This window comes from Sorex araneus, chromosome X (assembly GCF_027595985.1).
Source record: "Sorex araneus isolate mSorAra2 chromosome X, mSorAra2.pri, whole genome shotgun sequence".
Classification (NCBI taxonomy): Eukaryota; Metazoa; Chordata; class Mammalia; order Eulipotyphla; family Soricidae; genus Sorex; species Sorex araneus.
In genome coordinates this window covers 332,394,139-332,421,923 of record NC_073313.1, presented here as the reverse complement: position 1 = coordinate 332,421,923, position 27,785 = coordinate 332,394,139, and the positions used below count along the sequence as shown (strand labels likewise).

The window sequence follows — 27,785 nt, the reverse complement described above, 5'->3', positions numbered from 1 at the left end:
GTAACCTCCAGGTAGTTAAATTATTATACTCAGAACATTCAAACTATAGTTCTGTAACTGAAAGAGAGATGCTATTAAAAGCATACCCAGAGAATAAATTTTGAACAGATAACTGATGAATTTATGGACATATCCCAGGAAAGAAAAACCACTAATAAATTCCAGAAATTAAATGTCACTGGGAAAAAATAACCAGAAAGAGAAAACAATTCTGCTATCAACTGTTTCATTTTTGTTTCATATAAGAATTTATTATTTTCCAAATGGGTATTTATACAGATACATAAAAATGATTCCCATTTTTAAAAACATACTAAAAATATACATTAACCACAAAAAAAAGTACTTACTCTGACTGGAAATAATGACAAGCATGGCTATTTTCAAAATAGCAATAAACACAAGCAGCCAACATATATAAATCATGACAAACATACACCTCGTTTTTGATAAAAATAAGTTCTATTTTTACATTAATGCTTTATTATCAGCTTTTATATGAGATCCTCAACTTTATTTACATTGACTATGAAATTTCTATTATGTATAACTCAAAGGCACTCAATTCAGAGGTTATAAAGTCCTGAGTTTAAGTAGGGAATATGATTAATAATTAAAATTTAAACATAAATAATCCTAAAGATCAGAGATATGAAAATGTTTAAAGTGTAATATTTGGTACAAAAATAAACCATGACTTAATAATAATAGAGTTTTACACAATGTTGAAGACCAAGTAAGGCAAAGGATACCCTCAGAATTAAACTTAATTTCTCCCCCCATTCAAGTTCATAAATTCTGAAGTAAGTTTTTTGGTTGTTAAATTCCTCAGAAAGTTACACCACAGTCAAAATAAAACAACAAAAATTGAGTTAAAGAGAGTTCCTCATCTTAGTCTCCAAAATAATGAACAATTTCTTCAAAAATATAGACTGAACAAATAGTACAATAGGAGGAAGAATCATAAAGAGAAATTTTAAAAAATTAAAGGACAGCCTTTAAATGCACCGACTGAAACAAGATTTACAATTGGTCATTTGAATTATTCCTTTAGCTTCTTGTAGCTAAACAGAAATAAATTCACAGATGGATACTGAGATTACTAACACTAGGTAGACTGATCAAAGCTTAAGCTTAAAAATTAAATCTATATTTGGTTCCAGAGAAATATGAAATTTACCTACAGCTATGTTCTACTGATGCTAATTAAAAGCACAAGTTGATATTTTTAACAAAAAATGGTTTCACAAATATTTTCTTGGCTTTAAAATTTTTTTTCATATATGCATAGAAATGAGATGAGAATAAGAAGTGTTCTGTATTATTTGTAGAGTTCATAAGGCCTTTGTCTTTGTTAGTCACCTTGGATGTGAATACCAGTAGGGTCATTAATTGGATGCTGGCCTAAATAATTTTCAAAGTGCTACTATTTCCAATAGATGAGACCCTCAATTTTCTGAATTTTCAGGATGATTATTTTCAGTTCTTTTCTCTGGTGATATATACAAGAAGTTACAGCAGATATATAAAGGGAAGATGAGAAGCCTGCTGTCCAAGTTCATCACTACTTGTTCCTATAAAAAATAAATAAACAGAATGTTACAACTTCAATGGTAAGCAGAGAGTAATAGTAAAAACACAACAACATGAAAAACAAGACTACTGAAAATACAAGGAGATTGTATGGTGGCATCTGAAGTTTGAGGCCCCACTAAATTCTCAAAACCATCATGGACAGGCTGTGTGACACTGGACAATTTACTGATTTCATGAAGTGCAGTTTTCCACTGTAAACTGGAGGACTATAAGCATACTCCATCTCATAGGATTTCGCCAAGGATTAAATGAGACATGCAAAGATAGCTATATGAAGTATTCAGTAATGAGTTATTTCTAATTTTAAAAGTTCCACATAAGTAGATACTCAAAAGTATGAGTATCTACATATTTTTGCAACGATTTATTGAAGAAATATAAAGACTACTCATTTGGTTTTATTATTATTATTTTTTAATTTCTGAAGACCTTTAGATACAGCAGATGACTGGGATGAAGGTAAGGAATAACCACCAACAAGCCTGGTTTCCCCTCTTAACTAAGATTCCCCACTACCTCTAAAACAAAACAATTTTTAAAACATTTAACTTTAGGGATGAGTGATATCACAGCGAATAGGGCATTTGCCTTGCACGCGGCTGACCCAGGTTCGATTCCCAGCATCCCATATGGTCACCTGAGCACCACCAGGAGTAATTCCTGAGTGCAGAGCCAGGAGTAACCCCTGTGCATTGCCAGGTATGTATGGCCCAAAAAGCAAAATAAATAAATAAATAAATAAATTTTATTTTTGGTGTTTGGGCTACTGCCGATTATGCTCAGGGCTTATTCCTGGCTCAGCATTCAGAAATCATTCCTGGAGTGCTTGGGAGACTATCAGGATGCTGGGGACTGAATTCGAGGTGGCTTGTGCAACTCAAGTGCCCTACTCTACCATACTATCACTCCAGCCCTAAAGAAAAAAAAAAATTTGTCTTTTAGAATGATCATGTAAAAATGAGGATGTTATGGGTATATAAAGCACTGGTTGAACTCTACAAGAAGAAAACATCCAACCCCATCAAAAAATGGGGCGAAGAAATGAACAGAAACTTTACCAAGGAAGAAATACGAATGGCCAAAAGGCACATGAAAAAGTGCTCTGCATCACTAATCATCAGAGAGATGCAGATCAAAACAACCATGAGATACCACCTCACACCACAGAGACTAGCACACATCCAAAAGAACAAAAGCAACCGCTGTTGGAGAGGATGTGGGGAGAAAGGGACCCTTCTTCACTGCTGGTGGGAATGCCGACTGGTTCAGCCCTTCTGGAAAACAATTTGGACGATTCTCAAAAAATTAGATATTGAATTCCCATTTGACCCAGCAATACCACTGCTGGGAATATATCCCAGAGAGGCAAAAAAGTACAATCGAAACAACATCTGCACATGTATGTTCATCGCAGCACTGTTTACAATAGCCAGAATCTGGAAAAAACCCGAATGCCCCAGAACGGATGACTGGTTGAGGAAACTTTGGTACATCTATACAATGGAATACTATGCAGCTGTTAGAAAAAAGGAGGTCAAGAATTTTGTAGTTAAGTGGATGGGCATGAAAAGTTTCATGCTGAGTGAAATGAGTCAGAAAGAGAGAGACAGACATAGAAAGATTGCACTCATCTATGGTATATAGAATAACAGAGTGGGAGACTATCACCCAAGAACTGTAGAAATAAGTACCAGGAGGTTGACTCCATGGCTTCGAGGCTGGCCTCACGTTCCGGGGAAAGGGCAACTCAGAGAAGCGATCACCAACTACATTGTAGTCGAAGGCCATGTGGGGGAAGGGAGTTGCGGGCTGAATGAGGGCTAGAGACTGAGCACAGCGGCCACTCAACACCTTTATTGCAAACCACAACAGCTAATTAGAGAGAGAGAACAGAAGGGAATGCCCTGCTACAGTGGCAGGGTGGGGTGGGGGGGAGATGGGATTGGGGAGGGTGGGAGGGACGCTGGGTTTACGGGTGGTGGAGAATGGGCACTGGTGAAGGGATGGGTTCCAAACTTTGTATGAGGGAAGTATAAGCACAAAAGTGTATAAATCTGTAACTGTACCCTCACGGTGATTCTCTAATTAAAAATAAATAAATTAAAAAAAATAAAATAAAAGTCTAAATATAAAAAAAAAATATATAAGATATTTACCATAATGTAAGCTCTGAAAGGAAAGAAACCTTTTATTTACTTATGTACCATTGAGACTAAAGGAATGCAAAACATAATGGAATCTCAAACATAAAATAAAGCAATGTATGAACTACAGTAAGTAGATACATATCATATTTTCAACAATTTTACCCTCTAATCAGAATAAATGATAATATGTGACATATAGCAAAAAAAAAAAAAAAAAAAAATGAGGATGTTATGAAATCCAGGACAGAATTTCAACCCAGGACAGAAGCAGGAGAATAAAACCTGAGAAGCACACATTTAAATATCACTCATGCTACAGATTGCTTGGAACCCTTCATTGGCTTCTATAGTGAAGAGCAAGTTCTCAGAATAAAAGCAGCAAGTGAAATGAGAACTTTCTGTCTACCTGAATATAACCTTAGTAATAGCACTGCAGAACTGTCGTCCCATTGTTCATCGATTTGCTGAAGTGGGCAACAGTAATGTCTCCATTGTGAGACTTGTTACTGTTTTTGGCATACTGAATACGCCATGGGTAGCTTGCCAGGCTCTGCCATGCGAGTGGGATACTCTCGGCAGCTTGCTGGGCTCTCCAAGAAGGATGGGGGAATCGAACCCAGGTCGGCCATGTACAAGACAAACACCCTACCCACTGTGCTATTGCTTCAGTCCTTAGTAAAAATATACATTTATTTCATTTTGTTTTATACATTTTGTAGACTATATAATTAAACAGTTTACATCTAGAGTTTCTTTTTTTTTTTTTAAACTGAGGTGTATATTCCTGCAATGACTAGGTACAAAAACTGAATACCAGAGCAATTTACTTAACTGGATTCAGTTTCTGTGTTGGAAGAACAGCAAATTCTCCCAAGTGTACCCAACAATTATCAAAATGTATAAAGGTAGGATATGAATTTGGATAAAGGTAGAAATTTGGATATCACACACATATAATTTCTATGAGCTTCCCCAAAGGGAAAGTGGTGTTTTGTTCTGAAAAAGGTAACAGTGATCAAGATGGTAAGGTCAGTCGAGGTGAGCACTGGGTTAACAGTGCTAAATTTAGCAGAGAGGAGGGCTATCAGGTTGGTCATTAGATGCTAATAACCATCACCTAGTCAAAGTTTGTAGTAAGGCACATTTGCTAAGCTTGTTGAGTACTTATGGGATGCCAGGGATCGAACTCAGGGTGCTAGGTGGGCCCGCTAGGGATGGGAGAGGCGTGCTGAAAGTAGACTATAGATTGAACATGATGGCCACCAATACCTCTATTGCAAACCACAACACCGAAAAGGAGAGAGAGAACAAAAGGGAATGCCCTGCCACAGAGGCAAGGAGGGGTGGGGAGGGGTGGGGGTGGGTGGGAGGGATACTGGGATCATTGGTGGTAAGAATGGGCACTGGTAGAGGGATGGGTACTCGAGCATTGTATGACTGAAACACAAGCACGAAAATACGCAAATCTGTAACTGTACCCTCACGGTAATTCACTAACAAAAAAAATAATAAATTAAAAAAAAATTGAGGGCAAAAGCTGTGCTCTGGGATCACTCCTGGCAGACTGGGGGATCTTACATGGTATTGGGGATCAAAACAGGGTCAGCCACAAGAACTCCCTGCCCACTTTAGTATCACTCTGGCTGCTCACCGAACTTTTCAATTCCAATGGGCAATTTACCTCTGTATTTTCCTTCTCCCACTCCTGACCTGGAAGCTGAAATTCCCACACACCACAGCATTAGAGAGGTGGCACAGTCCTAGGTTCTGAACCCTACTTTCTTTCTTTTTTTAAATTTTTTTTATTGACTTACCATGTGGAAAGTTACAAAGCTTTCAGGCTTAAGTCTCAGTTATACAATGATCGAACACCCATCCCTTCACCAGTGCACATGTTCCACCACCAGGAATTCCAGTATACCTCCCCCCCACCCCAGCCCCCACCCCAGCCCCCACCCCCTGCCTGTGTTGCTGATAAATTCCACTTTTTTTCTTTACTTTGATTACATTCAACATTTCAACAAAAAACTCACTATTATTGTTTGGAGCTTCCCCCCCCACCAAAGTCAGACCTGTTGAAAAGGAAGCATTTGATAATTTGTTTTCCATTGCTGACAATGAAGAGCTATGAGGCCGCGTGTTGAACCCTACTTTCAACCATCATTTCCCCATCTTTGTGTACAAGTCACTGCTGCCTCTTTGAGGTTCATGCCAGTCATTCTGTACTATGTCACTATTAGTTTCTTAAAGTCTATGATATGGAATTCCCAGGATCCATAAAAATCAAACATCTTAGGAATTATTTTTTTTTCCCCAGCTGAAAACCTTTCAATTAAAGCAACTCCAACAACAAAGGTGGCCCTGAGCCAACAGTACAAGTCCAGCAGACAGGGTGCTTGACTCCCACACGGCTGATTTGGTTTGATCTCTGCACCACATAACCAGTTCTGTGGCACACACCCCAGAGCCAGGAGAAAGCCCTGAGCCCTGCCAGGTGTGCTGTCCCCTCACCCCCCCCCCACACTACCCCAAAAGGGAGAAAACCAACTCAACTCCGAATCATCAGCTACAGGCTTCTTTCCCTTTCTTACTGTGCCATCTACACTTTCACCCCACTCTTACATTCTTTCAGGAGGGTACTTTATTTATCCTTAAATACCAGTAGGTTCTTTAAGTTTCCATCTTGTCACACTCACTACACATCCACTACAGTTATCTCATCTAACCATTGTTTCTAGTCCAGGCACTCCTTGTGAATGTCAAGCCAATTTACCCACTAGCCTATATGAAATATACCTTCAATTAACATCTTTTCATTTGTTTCAGGCCACATCCAGCAGTGTTCAGGGCTTACTCCTGGCTCTGCACGCAGGGATCACTCCTGGCAGGGCTCCAGGTTACCAGGGATCAAACCCGAACCTGGGCTGGCCACATTCAAGGCAAATCCCTTTCCCACTGCAATAACTCTCTGGTCCACTCTGCCTTAAATTGGAGATGTCATTGCTTCTCCACCTTCATTTGGTCATGTTTCTTTGCCTTCCTATAACTCAAATCTCAGGAATTATAAATCACGTTGCCTATGTTAGAAGATCAAAAACTTCCAGTGACTACATTCTTTCTCACCCTCACAAAAATGAAGCAAAAACTCTATCAACTTTCTTTCAAGAATCAGAAAAAACTCATTATAAATCAAACTGCCTAAATTAGAACATCAGAAATTTTCACTGACTATGCTCTTTCTCAATCCAGCCCTCACACAAACTAAGCACAAATTCTACCAACTGCACTACTTTGTTTCTAGAACCCATCAATGTTGATTTTTATGCCCACTAGTATCTTCTCTAGTTCAAGACTATGATTTCTTTTTGTTTGTTTTGGGGCCATGTGCAATGGAGCTTAGGAACAACACTCCTGGCCTGATGCTTAAAGACTGCCCCTGGTAGTGCGCAGGACAAAGGGCAGCACGAGGAACCGGCCCCAGGCCTCCTGCGGAGAAAGTGCTTGCTGTGTTCTGAGCTCTCTACCTGGCCAGCTTCTCATATATTATCCTGATTACAGGAGCTGCTTTTAAACTGTCTTCCTTACCAAAAGTTATCATGTCACTAATTCTTTCTACACACTGATTCTTCGATAATACAAATCCTGTTTGTATAATTCTATGAAACACACTAAAGTCACTAGCTTTCTTTTTCCTTTTGGGCTACACCTGGTAGTGCTCAGGGGACCATATGGGATGTCAGGATTCAAATCTGGCTCAGTTGTATAGAAGACAAGGACCCTACCTATTGTACTATCTCTCTGGCCCAATGGAAGACCAATTTTTTTCCCTTTCTTTTTTATTGGGGGTATGGTGAGGGGGAGTTGAACAGCCTATTGTGCTCAGGGCTTATTCCTGGGTCTGGACTCAGGGATCACTTCTGGCGGAACTCAGGGGACCATTTGGGGTGCTGAGGCTCGAACCTGGTCAGTCGCAAGCAAGACTGCTATAACTGCATGTTTTAACTGTTATACTATCTCTCAAGCCCCTCAAAAGGAAAACAAATATTGAAACAATATAAACGGCCAGTTTATATGTTCAAAGAGCAAATGAAGAAAGTAGTAGTAGTACAGGTACAGGTATGTATTTCGTGTGGTCAACTCCAGTTCTTTCCATGGAATCACATGGTCCCTCGCAGGTCTAGAAGGGCCCACACTTCCCAGATTGGCCCCAGAACTATAGGGTTCCAGCAGCACCACAAGATTTATAATATTTTGAAAAAGAATTAAGAGAAACTATTATTTCCTTATTATCAGATTTCCCTTACACCTCAAATCAAACTGTTTTTCCTTTTCCTGTTTCTGCAGTGCCAGGGGTTAAATCCAAGGCCTCGAACAAACACGAAAAGAGCTACTAAACTATGCTTTCTTTTTTTGTCTTAGTTAAACTTCTAGAAAAAATGGGGCAAATTGCGTAAAAAAATATTTATATGCAGTACTTTCATTTTCATCCTCAAGAAACTTTTAAATCATTTATAAATCAAATACCAATTCTATTTTCCAAAAAGTTTTCAAATTACATACTACAATGAAAGGAAAAATAAGCATACCTGATCCTTTTCAAGTGTAAGTATTTGGTAGCCAGTTGTTCTACTACATATTAGTTTTCCACTACTATCAAAAGAGGCCAAACGTAATCTAGGAGAAAGAAGATAAAAAATAAACAATTTTTTTAAACCACAGATTAATCTGAGTAACCCTTCCCTCATTTTAACACTCTTTTCATCCATCGTCTGTTTCGCATTCTCCTTAAAATGTCATTATCAAGCAATTCCCTTCATATTTACAAATTTGTGCATACTTTAAGGCACAGATATTAAGTTTATACATAGGACATAAAACGTTTATAGATAAGACTATTCTAAAATATCTATCAAATTTACTACCTTCACCATTTTAAGCTATATAACTCTGTGGGACGAGTAACTGACATTGTTCTGTCATCAGCACAATCCCTCTCAGAACGGTCTCTTCCTCTTCAACTGAACTCTACTTTACTTGCCCTGATGCTGGTCCATGACAACCACCACCAACTGTTCCTTGAATTCTTAATTCTCAAATTAGTAGAATCAGTATGTCTTTCATAGTTTGTCACTTAGAACAGTATTTTCAAGGTGCACCACTCGTGTTACAGTACGTAACATAATTTCCTTTATTTTTAAGGTTGAATAACATTCCATTGTAGTATGTATATACCATATTTTATTTACTGGTACATCTGGGATTTGTTTTAGTTTGGGGGCCACACCGACTCCAGGGCTTACGACTGTCTCTGTGCTCAAGGATCACTAATGGCAGAGCTTTCAGTGTGGGGTGCTGGGGGTCAAACCTGGGTCATCTGTGAGCCTGGCAGGTGCCCTACCCACTGTACTATCCCAGCCCCATGGCTGGTTCCTCTGTTAACAGACACTTGAGATTCCACCTTTTGCCTATGTGACTAATGCTGGTGTGAAAATGGGGTATGAGTATCTGTTGGTTTTATTTTTTTTCCTTTTTGGGTCACACCCAGCAATGCTCAGGGGTCACTTTTGGCTCTGCACTCAGGAATCACTCCTGGCAGTGCTCGGGGAACCATACGGGATGCCAGGGATCAAACCTGGGTTGGCCCCATGCAAGGTAAACGCCTTCCCCACTGGCTCCGGCCCCAAGTACCTCTGAGATCCAGCTTATAACCCTTTTAAGGTTTTTACCTCTTACAATTCTTTTTCGGTAACTACCCAGAATAATAGATTTTATGGCAATTCTATATTTAAACATCTTTTTTTAGGAAATGCCATAACATGTTCCCACAAAAGATGGATCACTTTCCATTCCCACTGAAGGTCCATTTGCTCCATTTCACTGGCCTTTGTTATCCTGATGGTATGAGATGGTCTCTTGTGTTTTCTGTGGGGGTGGGTGGCCAGAGATTGAACCCAGAACCTCACACATGAAGTATACTCATTACCACTGAGTCACATCCCTGGCCCCTCACTGTGGTTTTTATGTTTGTGTGTATAAAGTAAAAAAAGCTTAACTTAGACATAGGAAGAGGAAAGGTGAAATTAACAGCTGTGAGGGAGACCAGTTTTCCCCAGAAAGCAGCCCAGAAAGTAAAAGGAATTATATATCCCAAGTAGAGATGCATCCAACCCCAGAATGGAGACACCCACCCCCAGTGTGACTTTGTTATGATTTCCCTAATGACTGATGATGTTTAACAGCTTTTTGTGTGCTTATTGGGTATCTTTTACTGGGGAAGAGGGTGTTGTTATCTTCTTTGGAGAAAATGCTTATTTAAATCTAAACTGGGTTGTTTTCTGTCGCTGTGGCATTTTAGCTCTCGACATAGTCTCAAAATTAACTCCTATCAGATACATAGCTAGTAAATATTTTCATATTTCACAGCTTGTCCTTTCAATCTATTGGTAATATCTTTTGATAAATAACTTTTTCATTTTTGGTTAAATATAATTTATCATTTTTCTTTCATTGTCTTTACTTTGATATCATATTGGAGAAATCAGAGCCAAATCCACTGTCATGAAAGTGTTTCTTTTGGAGGGTGGAGAAAATCACATCTGGTGGTACTCAGGATTCATTCCTAGCAGTGCTTCAGGGGGACTATAAGTGGTGCCAGGTATCAAAGTGGGGTTGTTTACATGCAAGGTAGTGCCTTAATTCCCTGTACTGTTGCTACAGCCAAATTTTTTAGCCTCTATTTTCTTTCGAAAATTATTACATAGATTTTAAGTTGTATTCTTAGGTCATTAATAAACATTTAGTTTTTTTTTAATATGGTGTTAGCTTAAATTTTTTTATAGAAATATTTTTCACTTATTTGAGGGCACTTAGGGCCATACTCAGCAGTGCTCAGGGGTTATTCGTGACTATGCACAGGGATCATTCTTGGTGGTGGTTGGGGGACCATAAGCAGTGCCAGGGATCAAACTGGGGTCAGCCACAAGCTAGGCAAAAGCTTTATCCCATCTACTATTTCTCCAGTCTTATAAATACTATCTTTTAACAATACGTTCATTAAACTACTTTTCAATTTGTGAATATTCTGTTCATAAAAAAACTATTAGCTCAACAACCAGCCAAAATTTAAATATTAAATCCTATAGGAAGCTAAAGAAAACATTAAACATATTTTCCTGGGGAATACCTTGCTCTACATTAGTTAAAACATTTTATTTACTAGAAACAGTAGTAAGCCAATAGCTTCAAGTCCACTATCAATTCTATGTCATTCACAGTCTAGCCAGACTTATTCCTAATATACTAGTTCTTATGACTTTGATTATTAATACATGTTACAGGAACGGAGCCTTATCATTTCCCTGTACTTTCATAAAATCTTACCAAAGCTCTACCATTGCTAGAAAGAACTATCAAGGTTTTATTTCACTTCTTATTTTTCTTCTGTAGTGCGGAGCAGTGGGGCGGGGAAATCTCATCCTACCTAAATGCTATGCTCCTTCGAGGTTGTAAACTGACAGATCCGCTACATGGCTGATTCAGTGTATTGCGTTTGAAAATGATGTATCGATTGGTGTATGTGACAAGCAGGTCAAAGCCGAAGTTAAAACCTGTCCACCGCCAACAGTACTAAGAAATACAAAAAAGATAACTTATTTCAGTTTATCATATTAATAAATTTTTTTAAAGGCTCAAGTTTTTTCTTACCCCAAGTAATTTTTCTGTAATGGGTTCTAATATTCTGTCAGAGCCTCTCCTAAAGGCTTACCACACAAAATACATTTGTGAATATATATACTCATATAATATAGATCTCCATAAACATATCCTACAAAATAATATATATCAAAGCAAGAATAGCAGGATTTAAAGTATTATTCCTTAAGATACTATCCTAATTGCTGCTTCTTGATCCATTTCCTTTTCTCTCCAACTAGATTCTATCATAAGTAACATAGATCTTCTCTGCAACTCTAAGTTGGTATAGCTTTTAGGGGATCAGGAGCCTAGACAGAGGTAGCAAGAACCCATTAATAGTATCTTAATTAACCAGCATCTGAACAGAGCTATTTTAAATACCATCATGAGGCTTATAAAATTTGTTTATTCTAGCATCTAATAGTGAATGAGGAAATCAATCATAAGGGAACATGGTATGGTATAGTGAATTAAAGTTGGGCTTCAACTGTCTGGATGAGATTCTGGATTATAACAGCTCAAATTTGGGGGGGGGGGGGGTTGTGAGGCACTTCTGGTGATGCTCACAGATTATTCCTGGCTCTGCACTCAGGAATTACTCCTAGAGGTGCTCGGGGGACCATGTAGGATGCAAGGACTGAACCAGGATTGGCTGCATGCAAGGAAAACATCCTACCCAGTGTACTATTCACTCTGGCCCCAAGTTAGCTCAATATTTAACTGATATTTATTGAGCACATATTATGAGCACTGCTTTAAGCATTGCAGAAATAGGAGCAAATAAGTTTCTGCCCTACTAGAATATAAATGTGGAAAGAGGTTTCATAGTATGAAACAAAATGAAAAAAAAAAAAAAAAGAACACCAGGAAAGCGTGACGAGATAGGGGAGGTGGTGTGCTGGTTAGGCTGGTGGTGAGGGAAAGTCTCTATGGAGATGCTATGTGAGTAGAACTTTGAGACTATGGAGACCAGCGAGCTATATCTGGGGAAACGGTGACTCAAGAAAATGAGAAAAGCAAGTATAAAGCTTTGGACGTCAAAACGACCTGAGCATGTCGTGGGATCCTTATCCTAGAAGATGACACTAACCTGTACTAAATAAGCTTTCCTGAGGCACAATAGGTGCTACAATATTTTGCACTAACAATACAACAGTGTCTGAGAATAGTAAGCGTCCCAATCTTTACTTACTTCGCCATCTTTGGCGAGCTTTCTACCACACCTCATGCTATTTCCTTCCAGTTCTTCTTTGTTAATTTCTTGAGGCCTAGAAAGAAAAATAAGAGATAAAATTTCACAGGTATTAGTGGAATAGGCAATTAGTAGAAAAATAATTCTGAGTTAATAGGAGAGAGAGAAAAAAAATTGTTATTAGATTTTGAAATAAAATTGTACAGTAAAGATCCTCAGCACTCCATGGTCCCCAGAGTACTGGGCCAGAAGGAGCCCTTGAATGAACGCTGCTGGATTTGGCATAAAATCTAAAGATGTATGCACTGACTCATTCCAGTCCACCGTCTCTGCTAAATAAACATGATGCTGGGGAGAGGGGGGAAGTAAAACAAGAGGGTTTTTTTTTGTTTTTTTTTCTTTTTGGGTCACACCCGCTGATGCTCAGGGGTTACTCTTGGCTCTGCACTCAGGAATCACTCCCGGCAGTGCTCGGGGGACCATATGGGATGCTGGGAATCGAACCTGGGTCGGCCGAGTGCAAGGCAAATGCCCTACCTGCTGTGCTATCACTCCAGCCCCAAGAGAGTTTTAATTGAAGCCGATTTAGAAAGAAGTGAGGGGAGAGAAAGAGAAGTATGTGCTCAAATGAAACACAGGCCTCACCAGCATGGAAACAAGAAACAGAGACAAGCAATCGAGATACACATGGTCAAGCAACACAGGTTTAAGAGCCACATAAAAATGATTTAAAATCACTAACTTTTCACTTACTGCCCTGGATTCTAGACTATTTCACTAGGGCTCAGCCAACCTTAAGGTGGGGGTGTGTGAGGGAAGAAATCTATGAGAAATTCTGCTCACCTAGAAAATAAACACATTAAAAATGAAGTGCTGGGGCCAGAGAGCTAGAACACTGGACAAGGCATTATTAGCCTTGAACACAGCTTACCTGGGTTTGATCCCTGGTACCCCATAATGGCCCCTCAAGCCTGCCAGGAGTGATTGAGTGCATACCTGAATACTGGATATGGCTCCTTTCAAACAAAAATCAAGTGATAAATACTTAAAATATATTACTTAATATAGGGCTTGTTCTCCACTACCTCTTAATAATGCTGTTTCATATGCAAGCCATTTACTTTGTAGTATAACCATACAAATGCAATTACTTAGTAGAAAGCAAATCAATTTTTTATTAACTTGTATTTCCTTGGTACCCCATTTAAAAAACCTAAGAGAAAAATTTATTTCAACTTTTTATAGCAAATGCCTCTATGCATATGCAATATTTTTTAAGTGCTGGGATACTGGAGACACCATTGCCATAATAAAAACACTGAAAAAATTAAATAAATGTTTAAAAATGTAAAAGCAGAACTAATAAAACAACATTCAAGAATTCAGTACAGCAGGGAAAATAAATAATATTTATACTGCTTTGTAGAATTGTGATGTCAGGAGCATAGATAACGATGGCAAAGATTTTCTACAGGGGACTAGACGATCATCACAGTACCACTTATATCTAAGTGGGCGCTTGCTGAGATGAGGTCAGGGTGAATTCTAGGGAAGGGTACCTGCTACAGGTACTGCCCAGGAGTGACCCCAGAGCACCGAACTGTCACCCAAGCACCACTGAGAATGACCCCCAAACCAAAACCAAAGCCTGTCCCCCCAAACCCCCCAGACAAAAAAAAAAAACTCTGGAGCATAAAACAAAAGGAGCCAGGGAAATAGCTCATGTGAATGTGCTTAGGAGTGGGAAATCTTTCCCTTCCAGTAGCCAGGTGGACACCTTTGATGTCACTGTTGGGCCATACAATACAGGCAGGCAGAAAATGACTTGAAGCATATGTATCCGTTGATTTTGTGGGTGTTACACAGCTTGCAGGCTGGATGGCTCCCAATCCCTGCTCTAAAGCATATTCTTAGCAAGCCTGGGGCCCAGAGAGATTCAGTCTCTGCACCACTGGGAGTGGTCCCAGACACCTCAATGTAAGCAGATTTCTCTCTCTCTCTCTCTCTCTCTCTCTTAAAAATTTTTTTCTCTCTCGCAGCACTGCAAGAAAATCCAGATCCCGCATGTTCAAGGCATGAACTTTGCTGCAGAGCTACATCCCTGGCCCTGGAGTCTAGGCATTAATTATTAATAAATTATTATTAAAATATTCAAACAAAAATGTTAGAAATTAAAGACTCAGGCATGTGGCTCAGTGGTAAAGTGTATGCTTCTCAGGCAGAAGACCTGGGGTCCCTGTTACTACAATAAGAAAAAGAATAAGGAAAGTAGTGCAAAGATAAAATTTTCTCAACATTCTAGCTTTAATAATCTTTTGTTGTTTTGTTTTTTGGCCATGCCTGGTGGTGCTCAGAGTTTACTCCTGGCTCTGCACTCAGGATCACTTCAGGTGGAGCTCTGGGGACCTTATGGGGTGCCGGGATTGAACCCAGGGCTACTGCATGCAGACCACAGCAACAACAATTACATACATAGCCATATAACTAGGTGACAAAAAATTAGTATTATTCAATTTTACCAATATAGCAGTAATGACAAGCCAAACACAGCAGGGCTGACCAAAAAAGATATTTATAAAACTGGTAACATTATAAAAATGTAATAAGGAAAGTTGATCTTTTCTCTACTTTAATAGCTCCTGATTTTACAATACTGGTTTGTATGTGGTATGCTGACAGTACAACTCTGGATCTTACATGCAAAGGTAAGTGCTCAACCACTGAGCTACTCCGGCCCTCACGACTGATTTTTCAATAACATAAATACACTAAAAACTTTTTTTAAAAAATTTTACTGAATCACCGTAAGATAGTTACAAGCTTTCATGTTTGGGTTATTATCACACAATGATCAAACACCCATCCCTTCAACAGTGCACATTCCCCACCACCAATATCCAGAGTATACCCCCTTTTCCCACCCTCTCCCCGCCTCTATGGCAGACAATATTCCCCAGACTCTCTCTCTACTTTTGGGCATTATAGCTTGCAACACAGACACTGAGAGGTCATCATGTTAATAGACTAAAAACTTTTATAACAGGGCCTGAAAGAGGCTTTAATACCTCCCTGGCAAGCTTATGTTCATGAGTTTTAATCCCCAGCACTGCCACATGTGCCAAGTGGCAGCTCTACTCTCTGTGATCTCCCAGCTCCATAAGAAACTTCCAGCGACATATACAGCCGGATGTACATAGTACTATAACAGGGCAGTGTGAACCCTGGAGAGGACCTAGTCAAAAACCAGGCAAGCACCTGGTCAGGAAGTTCACTACTGGCATGTATATATAAGTTCCCTGGGGTACGTATAACCCCAGGAAACCACAATCAGAATGAGCGCCAGCACCACAACTAGAGTGCAAACCCTTGTGAGGACACGTGCAAGTGATGACTGCGGCAGAGCAGCCCTCAGTGCAGCCCTCACAGTGAGCACCGTGGCTGAGGGTGGGAGCCCCACAGCGAAAAGTGCAAGCAACAAGCTGGGCAGGAGTGCAATCCCGGGTCACTGCAATGACAACAAAAGGAAGAGGGCAAATGAAAACCTAAGAACAAAACTGACTCATCATGTAATCTGTCAGGAAACCAGTGGCACTGGGTCAAGGGGCCGACCCCCAGCTCTGCATTTGGGGGTTATTCCTGTGGTCTACAGGAGGCCATGTGATACCAGGGACCAGACCTGGCCTTCAGCAGGCAAAGCACGTGTTGTCCACTGAGCAATCTCTCTTGGCCTCTTTTACAGCAGAAATGTTTAATAAATAATGACATGATAGCATATGATACACTTACCCCATCTCACTATCTTGTTCTGCTCGGAGCATAGCAAGCCACTGCTGTTTATACACAGAAGACAGCCATTCTAAAAGTGAAAACAAATGAAGAAATATGGAAGAACAATAAGAATAAAACTTTTTAAAGGAGTTTATAAAATTCTACCATTTCTTAATTCATGTTCAAATGCCTTAATTCATGTTTAAATGTTTAAACAGCAATAATTTATATTTTACAAGTATTCTGTAACAACATGGCTTTTAATAGGGTAAACATTATTTGGTTTTTCCCAAAGATACTCTATGTCACACACATTAAAATTAGATGTCAGGGGGATGAGATCAACAGTGCAGTGTATAGGGCATTTGCCTTTTAATGCCACCAACCCAGTATTCTATATGGTCCTGTGAACACCACCAGGAATAATTTCTGAGTGCATAGCCAAGAGCAACTTGTGAGCAGTGTAGGATGTGGTCCAAAAACCAAAAAAAATTTAGAGTTTAGAGTTGGAATTAGAATTTAGAATTTAGGAATTAGAATTCAGATACAGCAGGTAGAGAGCTTGCCTTGCATGCAGCCAACCTGGGTTCAATCCCTAGTACCCGACATGGTCCCCCACAAGTGCACCAGGAGTGATCCCTGACCACAGAGTTAGGAGTAAGTCCCCGAACATTGCCAGGTGTGGCCCAAAAGCCAAACAAAAAACCCTAATTAAATTAGGATTCAGAGGCCAGAGCAATAGTACAGCAGGCAGAGCATTTGTGTTGCGTGTGGCCAACCCGGATTCCACTGCAGGCATCCCTACCAGCAGTAATCCCTCCCAGATGCTCCCCACCAGGAGTGAGCCTTGCCAAGAGTGAGCCCTCAGTGCACAGCCAGGAGTAAACTCCTAGGCACTGCTCGGAGCTCAAAACACAAACAAAAACTATAATTTCTACATTAACTAACACCAAAACAGGACCAGTAGCTTAATTTCAACTTTACTAGGACGTCTCAATAGAACAGCGGGAAGCCGAAATAGGTTGCAGGGAGGTGAGAAATGGTGAAGCAGTGAGGAGACAGCGTCTGTGATGACCCTGAAAGTGTTAGAAGACGGTACTAGGGAAGGAATTTAGGACTAAGGAAGGGTTTTGTGTGTTGCTGAGTGAAAGAGGCCTGACAATATCTATAGGATATGGGAAAAATGGGCAGGAGAAAGGCTGAACATACAGTTGAAATGATAAAGCGACATTCTAAAACAGGAAACTATAAATTTGAGCTTAAAACATGGCCGGATAGAGAGGGAACACCTTCACCTTGAGACGTGAACAAATTATTGTTCTATTCCTTTAGATTTCTGTAAGGAGACAGTTTCCATGCTGATGGTGAGATGACTGAGTAGGAAGCCTGGTAATACTGATCTGATAACGATGCTGAAACAAACAGGAGGTGTGACCAAATATAAACAGCTGGGTGTAGTGCCCAAGCTTTGCTGGGTGTGGGCTTCAGACAAAAAAAAAAAAGATAAAAAAATAAAATAAAGGGGTTAGAGAGATGGGGCTAAGGGGGAGCATTTAAGACTTGCAGGCAGCCCAACCCCAGTTTGATCCCCTGCTCAAGGCCCCCGAGCACTGCTGGGTGCAGATCTGGAGGCCCTGGAATACGCAGCACCGCAGGGCCTGAGCAGAGAAGCACATCCTCTTGCCCTCCACAACGGACTCTAAACTTTTTTAATTTAAATAATATTTTTGGCAGTGAAGTGAGGCATAAGGTGTTTTTTTAAGGAAGTGAGAGTAGAAAAATACTCACAGCACAGAGAACACTAGGAAGTAGCCTAAGCACACATTCATTTCTAGAGCTAGAGAGGTATTACAGAGGGCCCGGGTAAAGTAACTGCCTTGCATAAGGACACTCCCAGTTTGGTCCCCAGCACCACTGGGTCCTCTAAGCACCACTGGGAATGACCCAGAGCACAGAGTTAGGAGTAGCCTCTGTGTACCACTGAGTGTGGAAACAACTCTCAAACATTCCTTTCTAAAGGAGAGGGAGACTGGGAAAAGAGAAAGGAAGTAGAGAACTAGAGTGACATTTTCAAGGGTCTTTGGCATAGTGGTGGTGGTAGAAATGCAATGCAGTTGCATGCCAAAGCATAAACCTTCATGCTATTATGTCACCTCAATAATTATAACATTTTTAGTTAATACAATTATCTTTTTCTTGGGGGGGGGTGTCAGGCGTGGTAGATCACACCTAGCAGTGCTCAGGAGTTTCTACTGATTCTGCATCTGGAGGTCACTACTGATGGTACTTATGCATATAAATTCTTTTTGATTTTTTCTTTTTGAGTCACACCCGGCAATGCATAGGGGTTACTCCTGGCTCATATACCCAGGAATCACCCCTGGCGGTGCTCAGGGGACCATAGGGGATGCTGGGAATCGAACCCGGGTCAGTTGCATGCAAGGCAAACGCCCTACCCACTGTGCTATCGCTCCAGCCCCCGCATATAAATTCTTAACTTAAAAGGAAGTATAAGACTAGAGAGGGAGTAAGTAATTGGCCTTGACATCTAATATTTCAATGCATAGTTGTGAGTTTGGGTTCCTGTCCCCTTTCTCTGAAGACTGTATTTCCCACAGAAAAGCAGCTCGATAGCAGTATTAGCATGTGCTATGCAACAGCACCAGCAACTGTATAAAAATGTATGCCTAAAATGTTAAGAGTTACTTTTATTTTCTTCACTATTCATCACGTTATTTATAAGGATGCATCAAGATACTGCTAAACACAGGTATTATTTCTTATCATTCAACCATGTTCTTACCTGAAGGTACCAGAGAATCCTGTTCAATAATCCTCGCGGAGGCCAAATCACTGATAATGTACTGTAACCGTAAATGCTTGAATACCGACACAAATGGTTTTCCTTGCTCAGTTTCAAGAAAGGTCATGCCTTCAAAATCTATTAAAATGAAAGATGAGTTGGCTTTTTCCCCCCAATTTACTAATATTTTTCTGTGCAGGAACACACACGCCTTCTCTCTGAATATAAACATGAGCTCATTTTAAAGTTTTCAGGACTTCACACTGCTCAGATGGGCGGACACTTGGGCTGGAAACTCAGCTGCATACTTATCTGGGATTTGGAGTGTTCGGCGCAGCAAGATGGAAAAGGCAGGCCACGGATGGAGTCAGGGTTATGGCACCTCTCCAGAATGCTCTCCCCCAGGGACTGAACTCAGTTTAGAAGCCAAAATGCCTTCTTTTCTTTAGGATCTTTATAAGATACAGAGGATATGACTACCGCATGGAATTATTCTAACGGGCTTTCACAATTATGAAGTACACTAGTCAATATATTAAGTACCTATTAAAATGTACAATAAAAATGATACTTTTTTTTCCCTAGAAATACTCTCAGTTGCATCCCAATATACTCATGAGTAGGAAGGCAATTTCTGGAGTTACTGCTAGAAAACAGGGCCCTGCATGTAAGCCCTAGACTACTTCTTATTACACAAATACACCCAGGGCAGCAAACTCATTCCGATTTCTACTGCAGACTGGCGGGAATGCCGAGTCTCAAGTCCCAGTCTCAAGCCATGCTTCACATGGAACAAGTATCTCCTGCAGACCAGAAAGAAACTTCTACCCACTAAAATATATTTTCCTGGAAGCTGCAGAAAGACAAGGTTTATAACTTTTACAATTTCCAAATATTTATCCCTTACATTTCTCTATTCCTTTGGTGCTGTCTAGAGTCAAGCAAAACACAAGAAAGCAGTAAACTCAATGTTTAAAAATTAACAGGACTCTGCTTGTTTATAGCAAAAGCACAAGGCATGTAATTGAGATTTACATCTTTTTAATAGAAACATTAGTTCTAGGAGGTCACACGCTGAACAAAATGTGCTTATTTTTATTTTTAAAGTGGACTGAGAATTCTATTATGTTCTTACAGGTGTCCCATGATATAAAATGGTAAGAATCTAATGTAGGTTGTCTCAGAAATCTGAACATTACCCCATAAAGCCTTTTCTTCAAGGGCAGAGGAGACTGGTTTATTTACTTTTTTAAGAATGCAGAGAAATTGGGCGGAGCCATAGAAAAGCAGGTAAGGCACTTGCCTTGCTGACTCAGGTTTTATCCCTGGCATTCCATAAGATCCACTGAGCACCACCAGGAGTAATTTCTGAGTTTAGAGTCAGGAGTAACCCCTAAGCATTGCTGAGTGTCGCCAACTACCCTCCCCCACCAAGAAAAATTTATAGAATTAAAAATGTTTTAAAACTTCTATCTGACCTAAATGAAGCCATACTAATTGTAGCAGCCAAATTCAACTGCAATCCCTAAGTATATTTTCTTTTTATTATTCATGTGGTCCTGACGTACATGAATCTGAAAAGTCAAGTTAAGACAATCTAAGAGACAGTACAGGGATGAAGGCATTTGTCTTCCATGCAGCTGACTGGGGTTTGATCCCAGGCTCCACATACGGTCCCCTGAGCACCTTTAGGAGTGATCCCCGAGCAGAGCCAGGAGTAAGCTCTGAGACCACCTCATGTGGCTCAAAACAAAACAAAAAAGAAAATGTAAGGGGGGGTGCCCAGAGATATTTTAGGGGTACAATTCTAGGCACTCTGTGGTCTCTCAAGTACTACAGGAGCAACCCTCCTATTCACATAGCCAAGAGGAGCCCTTCAACCCCACTTGGTGTGGCCCCGAAACCACATACATTTTTAAAATTTCAGACATACCTTTTTTCCTCTTAGAAAACCAGACATCTGTTTCAGTCAAAAGCTGTTTTAAAGATCCATTCCAAGAAGGCACAAGTTGAAGGAACATCCACTGAAATTTAAAAATTTTTAAGACTTCATCATTTTCTGATTTTGCATTCTTAAACTTCCACCTTAAAATCTAGATTCTAAAAAATTTTCATTTCTATTTCACAAGCAATTACAAGAATAATTCTCATGATATGCTTTTAATGTTCCGATGATAAAAACTCGATGTGTGTGTAAAGACTGAATCGACTCTTGAGGATTACGGAGAGGGCCCAGTGGCCCGGAGCACAAGCCTTGCCCGGTGTGACCTCAGTTTGAACCCAAGTCCCAGTTTGCTCAGCACCACTAGAAGCACCCCAGAGCACTGGAGCTAGGAGCAGCTTCTGAGCACCAGCAGGTATAGCCCAAAACCAAAACTAAAATAATCCCTGTGCTTATGGTTTCAAATACTGTTGCTACAGAATAGACCTTTTACCTATAGTTGTAGGTCAAGTTTTTAATCTTTATTTTTTTTTTTACTTTAGGAGATTCAAAGCAGTGTTCAGGTGGCCTCTGCCCACCTCCTGGTGATTCGCAGACAATGGGGAACCAGCAGTTCAATGCAAGGGTCCCAGGATGCAGTACAGGGTCAGCACACTAGCCATTATTTTATCTCCATGTCTCTGACCAGGATTCTTTTTTTTCTTTAATTTTTTATTAGTGAATCACCGTGAGATAAAGTTACAGACTTACAAACTTCCATGCTTGCGTTTCAGTCATACAATGATCGAGTGTCCATCCCTCCACCAGTGCCCATTTTCCACCACCAATGATCCCAGCATCCTTTCTACCCCCACCCCCCCACCCCGTCCCCATCCCCTCCACCCCACCCCGCCTCTGTGGCAGGGCATTCCTTTTTGCTCTCTCTCTCCTTTTGGGTGCTGTGGTTTGCTATAGAGGTATTAAGTAGGCATCATGTTCGGTCTATAGCCTATTTTCAGCCCACATCTCCAATCCCTAGTGGGCCCACCTAGCACCCTTTGCTTGGTGGACCCTTCTCTAGCTGAGCTGCCTTTCCCCCAGCATGTGAGGCTGGCTTTCAAGCTGTGGAGCAATCCTCCTGGTTCTTATCTCTGCTGTTCTTGGGTGTTAGTCTCCCACTGTTACTTTATATTCTACAAATGAGTGCAATCTTTCTATGTCTGTCCCTCTCTTTCTGACTCATTTTACTTAACATGATACTTTCCATGTTGATCAACCTATATGCAAATTTTATGACTTCATCTTTTCTAATAGCTGCATAGTATTTCATTATGTAGGTGTCCCAAATTTTCTTTAACCAGTCATCTGTTCTCGGGCACTCGGGTTTTTTCCAGATTCTGGCTATTAGAAACAGTGCTGCAATGAACATATAGGTGCAGATGTCACTTTTACTATACTTTTTTGCATCTCCGGGATATATTCCCAGAAGTGGTATTGCTGGGTCAAATGGGAGCTCAATTTCTAATTCTTTGAGAAGCGTCCATACTGTTTTTCAAAAGGGCTGAACCAGTCGGCATTCCCACCAGCAGTGAAGGAGAGTTTCTTTCTCCCCATATCCATGCCAACACCGGTTGCTTTTGTTCTTTTGGATGTGTGCCAGTCTCTGTGGTATGAGATGGCATCTCATTGTTGTTTTGATCTGCATCTCTCTGATGATTAGTGATAAGGAGCATTTTTTCATGTGTCTTTTAGCCATTCGTATCTCTTCCTTGAGAAAGTTTCTGTTCATTTCATCGCCCCATTTCTGATGGGGTTGGATGTTTCCTTCTTGTGGAGTTCGACCAGTGCTTTGTAAATCCTTGATATCAACCTCTTATCAGATGGGTATTGGGTGAATATCCTTTCCCATTCTTTAGACTCTGTATTCTTCTGACCAGGATTCTTAAGAGCAGGGTGTGCCTCAAGTCTGACACAGTAATTTTAGAAAACTACTTACACCCTTGGAATAAGAATAATAACCAGTCTGCCTCTTCAGAGTTATAAAGTAGAATTACATTTAAAATGTTGAAACTGGGCCAGAGGGAGAGAATATATATAGTATGATATTAAGGCACGTGCCTGACCCCAGTCTGATCTCTGGCATCACCTATGGGTCCTGAGGATTACTGGGAGTGGTGCTTGAGCACAGAACATAGAGTAAGCCCTGAGCACTGACAGTTGTGCCCCCAAAACCAAAAAAGTTGAAACCTTTCTAAAGAACGAAGCACAACATGTGCCTAAAGTGCAAACTAGGCCTTTAAAAGAATCTCAACATTTCCTAGAAAACCTGTGTAAAATATCAACATAGTCATTAACTAACCAAATCTAAAGTTTTTTTGTGGTTTGATTTGAGGCCATGTCCAGTGGTGCTAGGGAGCTCCTTGCAGCTGCTGTTCAGGGAGTCACTCCTAACAGTGCTCAGAGTGATCTGGTACTCGGGATTGAACTTGGGCCTCCTGCTTTCAAAGCCTACATTCCAGTCCACTGAGCTACCTTTCTGAAAACCATTAAAAACATGCTAACATTTCTGATACCTAAGTAACATCTTTGTTGTTGAGAATAAAACAGAAATAGATTCCTAAAACAGAAAAATACAAAGGGACAAAATGAAAATCATTCATGATACCAAATCTGCAAACACAAAAACTTTTAACACATTAGTGTATTGTCTCTATCTTTCTCATATTCATAACTGTTCACTAAAAAACTAGGTAGGGGCCAGAGTGATGGCACAGTGGCAAGGCATTTGCCTTACACTCAGCAGACCTGGGTCCAATCTTCAGCACACCCCATGTGGTCTTCTGAACCTCATCAGGAAAGATCTCTGAGCCCAGAGCCAGAAGTATGCTTGGTGAGCCCATTTTAGGATATGGCCCCAAAATAAAAAACAAAATAGCTGTTCCTAGTTTTTCACTATTATAAACAGTGCTGAGGTGACATCCTCATAGTATGCTGTGCTCATACCTTTTTCAGAGCTGTATATACATCCATCTCCACTTGCATCACAAATAAGTTAGATGAGCCAATGAGCTGTTTCATGACATTTATACTAGAAAAAATGAATGAGAAGCAGAGTTTATTTTCATGTACATGTTAACAGACTTGGGAAAAAGACTCTTACCTTTTATCTTTTTTCTATTCAAAAGAAAATGTGAAATAAAAATTATATTACTGTCTTAATCCAAGACAAAATCTTAAGATATATTTGAACACAAGGAGACTTTTAATTATCAGACAGTGTGCCATAAAATAACATTTTTCGCTAATTAATGAAATTAAAGCAAGGTCCCAATTGGTTAAGCTTTAGAATGCTCTAATAATCTAGCAATCTTCTTCAGTTTTTTACCCTCTATGTTAAAAAAAGTTAATAGGATTTGTCAAAATTAACTGGAAATGGCTATATCTTCTAAGTAACCTTCAACTTCTAGTCTTCACTGTATCACTGTATCATTGTCATCCCGGTTTTCGTAGACTTACTTGAGTGGGCACCAGTACGGTCTCTATTACACTCAGAGACTTTTTTTTTTTTAATACCTGGCTGTGCTTAGGGCTTACTTCTCACCCTACACTTAAGGGATCACTCCTGCTGGGTTGAAGGACCATATGGGATGCCTGGGATCAAATCTGTCAGCCCCAAGATTTTAGCAGCCTCTCCTTACTCATCTTTCCCAACGATTGGAGGCTCTTTCAGAGTCAGGGGAACGAGACCTATCGTTATTGTTTTTGGCATATCGAATACGCCATGGGAAGCTTGCCAGACTTTGCCGTGCAGGCGGGATACTCTTGGTAGCTTGCTGGGCTCTCTGAGAGGTATGTATATATCTTTTGCTGTATTTGAGATATGAATACACCACGCGGAGCTTGCAAAGTTCTCCTATGGGGTCAATAGACTCTTGGTAGCTTGTCAGGTTCTCCAGTTCAACTTCTAGTTAAACTTCTAGTCTTAAGAGAAACAATTTGAAAATATGTAATTCTACTAAAGAGTAAAATTAAGAAATGTGTTGATGGATATGGCATGAAAAACACATGAAGTGTGTACCTATAGTATTTATAAAACACAGCGCTGTAAAGTAGTATCACTTTAGCTGAAAAATTAAAATTAAATGTATTAAAGCCAGACAGATTTATTGTAGGTAGGACACCTGCCTTGGAAGTGGCTGACTTAGATTCAATCCCCGGCATCTCGTATGTTCCCATGAATCCTGCCTGGAGTGATCCCTGAGTGCATAGCCAGGAATAAGCCCTAAGCCCTGCTGGGTGTGGCCCCAAACCCAAAATAAAATAAATGTGTTAGCTTCAAGTTAGAGTAGAAACATATGAAAACCATGTGTTCGTGCATGTGCTTGTGTGCGCGTGTGTGCATGTGCAGCTGGCTTCTGGCAATTCTTGGCCAACTGGGAAGGTGGCTCAGTTCTAGGGCCCTTGGATGCAGCACTGTGTGAGCCCTGTAGTCCCAGGGATGGAATCTGAGTCAGGCACTTTAGGCCCATCATCCTAACCACTAGACTATCTCCTTGCCCTCCAATGATCTTCAAAAACCAAACACATTTGCAGAAAACACTGTTTATGCTTTGACATCAGTAAGTGCTGACTTTATGTCGAATGACCTAACCTCTGTACTACCTCCTGACCCTCCAAAGACTTTCAAAAGCCAAACACACTGCAGAGAGCTTTGTTTCTGCCTTGGCATCTCTAAGTGGTGATTTTATGCAGGATGCTTCACTTTTTTTTTCTTTAAACCAAAGCATCTCTAAAAGGCAGAGGGAAGAAAGTCCAGAAATCCAGGATGTGGGTTAGCCATATAATTAACATTTTTATTAATTTATGAATTTCATCTAGAAAGTTTTTGTTTTGTTTTGCTTTTTGGGTCACACCGGCAACGCACAGGGGTTATTCCTGGCTCATGCATTTGAAAATTACCCCTGGCGGTGCTCCGGGGACCATATGGGATGCTGGGAATTGAACCCAAGTCGGCCGTATACAAGGCAAACGCCCTACCCACTGTGCTATCGCTTCAGCCCCTTCATCTAGTAAGATTTAAGAAGTGATAGCTCTCTCTAGTCCATATTGTATGGGGGTGTAAAAAGTTTAGGTTTTCTACCTCTTTTCCAGCCTTATTCCCCATATCAAAACCGACATTTTGGGAAGTTATGTGTGTTATCCGGAAGTGCTTTGGTTTTATCTCTTTATTGGAAAGACACATATTTCTCAGAACACTCATATCTGAATCTCAGAAGCAGCACTATCAAAGATGCACGAGCCTGAAAATGACTATCAGGCTTACTTACTGGTCTTTTTTTTTTTTCCACTTACTGGTCTTTTAAGGACTGGAGTGATAGCACAGTGGGCAGGGCATTTGCCTTGCATGCGGCCGACCCAGGTTTGATTTCTCCATCCCTCTCAGAGAGCCCAGCAAGCCACCAAGAGTATCCACCCACATAGCAGAGCCTGGCAAGCTCCCCGAGGCGTATTCAGATATGCCAAAAACAGTAACAAGTCTCACAATGGAGACGTTACTGGTGCCCGCGCAAGCAAATCGATGAACAACAGGACAGCAGTGCTACTTACTGGTCTTTTAAAAGGTCATTGCTTTCCTGAATTTGTTGCCCTTCACAGACATCTTAACTCAATTAAAACAAATTAAATCATGACACAACCCCTATCACTGAACCTCAATACATAGTGAACATTTAGAATTATTTGGTGAAAGAATGAATAATCCACACACTTAAAAATCAACCAAATGTGATTTATGTTCCAGTGGCTTGGGGAAAAAAAAAATGTGTAAAAAAAAAAAGTCTTAAAAAATACACTTTCAGAATCTATAAATTCAGCAATTCACAAAAAACTTGACACTCTTCCCTGATTTCATAGCAACAATGGTTCTACTCAAATGCATTCAAGCAGAAAACCCTAATTCTAATGTGTCACTTATAACAAAGAAATAAAATTTGCGTAGCATTTCTTCAGTTCATATATTTCGTTAAATCATTTTTTTATAAGTGGTGTATTTTGTTTCACACAAAAATTACATAGCCTACTTTAAAAATGGGCTGGAGTGACAGCACAGCAGGTAGGGCTACTGTGCACACAGCCAACCTGAGTTCGATCCCTGGCATCCCATATGGTCCCCTGAGCACTACCAGGAGTAATTCCTGAGCATTGCTGGGTGTGACCCAAAAAGAAAAAAAAAGTGATTTAAAATTTAAATACCTTAGTTCTTTAAAAAGTTCAACATTCTGGTGAGTCATCAAATTGTTTAGAAGCCATTCAAGACACCTGAAATCAAAACATGTACAATTACATTAACTTATGGCTTAGTAAGTAGGTCTTATATTTAAAATAAAAATAAAGCAGTAGGGGGGATTGGGAAAAAAATCAATAAAGCAGTAGTCTTGCTAGGACATGCTCAAAAATTTTTAATAATGAAAGTTTAATGTTGCTTTTGTAGCAATTAAATAAATGTCAGCTCCTTTTTACTAATGAGAGCACCCTAATAAGAAAACCTCATTTTCAGTTTATGTGAAATGGCTTATCATTTATTTCTGTATTTTCTTTATAATCTGAAATGAGTACTGTAGGGTTCTGAAGTTAAGACTGTTGCCAGTAGCTGCACAAATATGT

General features: G+C 40.1%; 1 protein-coding gene across 1 annotated transcript in view; it reads right to left on the bottom strand.

The window, feature by feature from the left end:
• Positions 1-236: 236 nt before the first annotated feature.
• The window catches only part of GMCL1 (germ cell-less 1, spermatogenesis associated), a 40,369-nt gene continuing 12,820 nt past the window's right edge, over positions 237-27,785 (bottom strand). The window contains exons 6-14 of the mRNA XM_004609150.2: positions 27,375-27,440; positions 24,126-24,210; positions 21,135-21,225; positions 19,202-19,339; positions 16,417-16,486; positions 12,631-12,706; positions 11,224-11,369; positions 8,330-8,417; positions 237-1,574 (exon numbers count right to left, since the gene is read on the bottom strand). Coding sequence (XP_004609207.2) covers positions 1,449-1,574; positions 8,330-8,417; positions 11,224-11,369; positions 12,631-12,706; positions 16,417-16,486; positions 19,202-19,339; positions 21,135-21,225; positions 24,126-24,210; positions 27,375-27,440 — 886 coding nt within the window. The 3' untranslated portion in view covers positions 237-1,448. The remainder of the gene's footprint in view (positions 1,575-8,329; positions 8,418-11,223; positions 11,370-12,630; positions 12,707-16,416; positions 16,487-19,201; positions 19,340-21,134; positions 21,226-24,125; positions 24,211-27,374; positions 27,441-27,785) is intronic.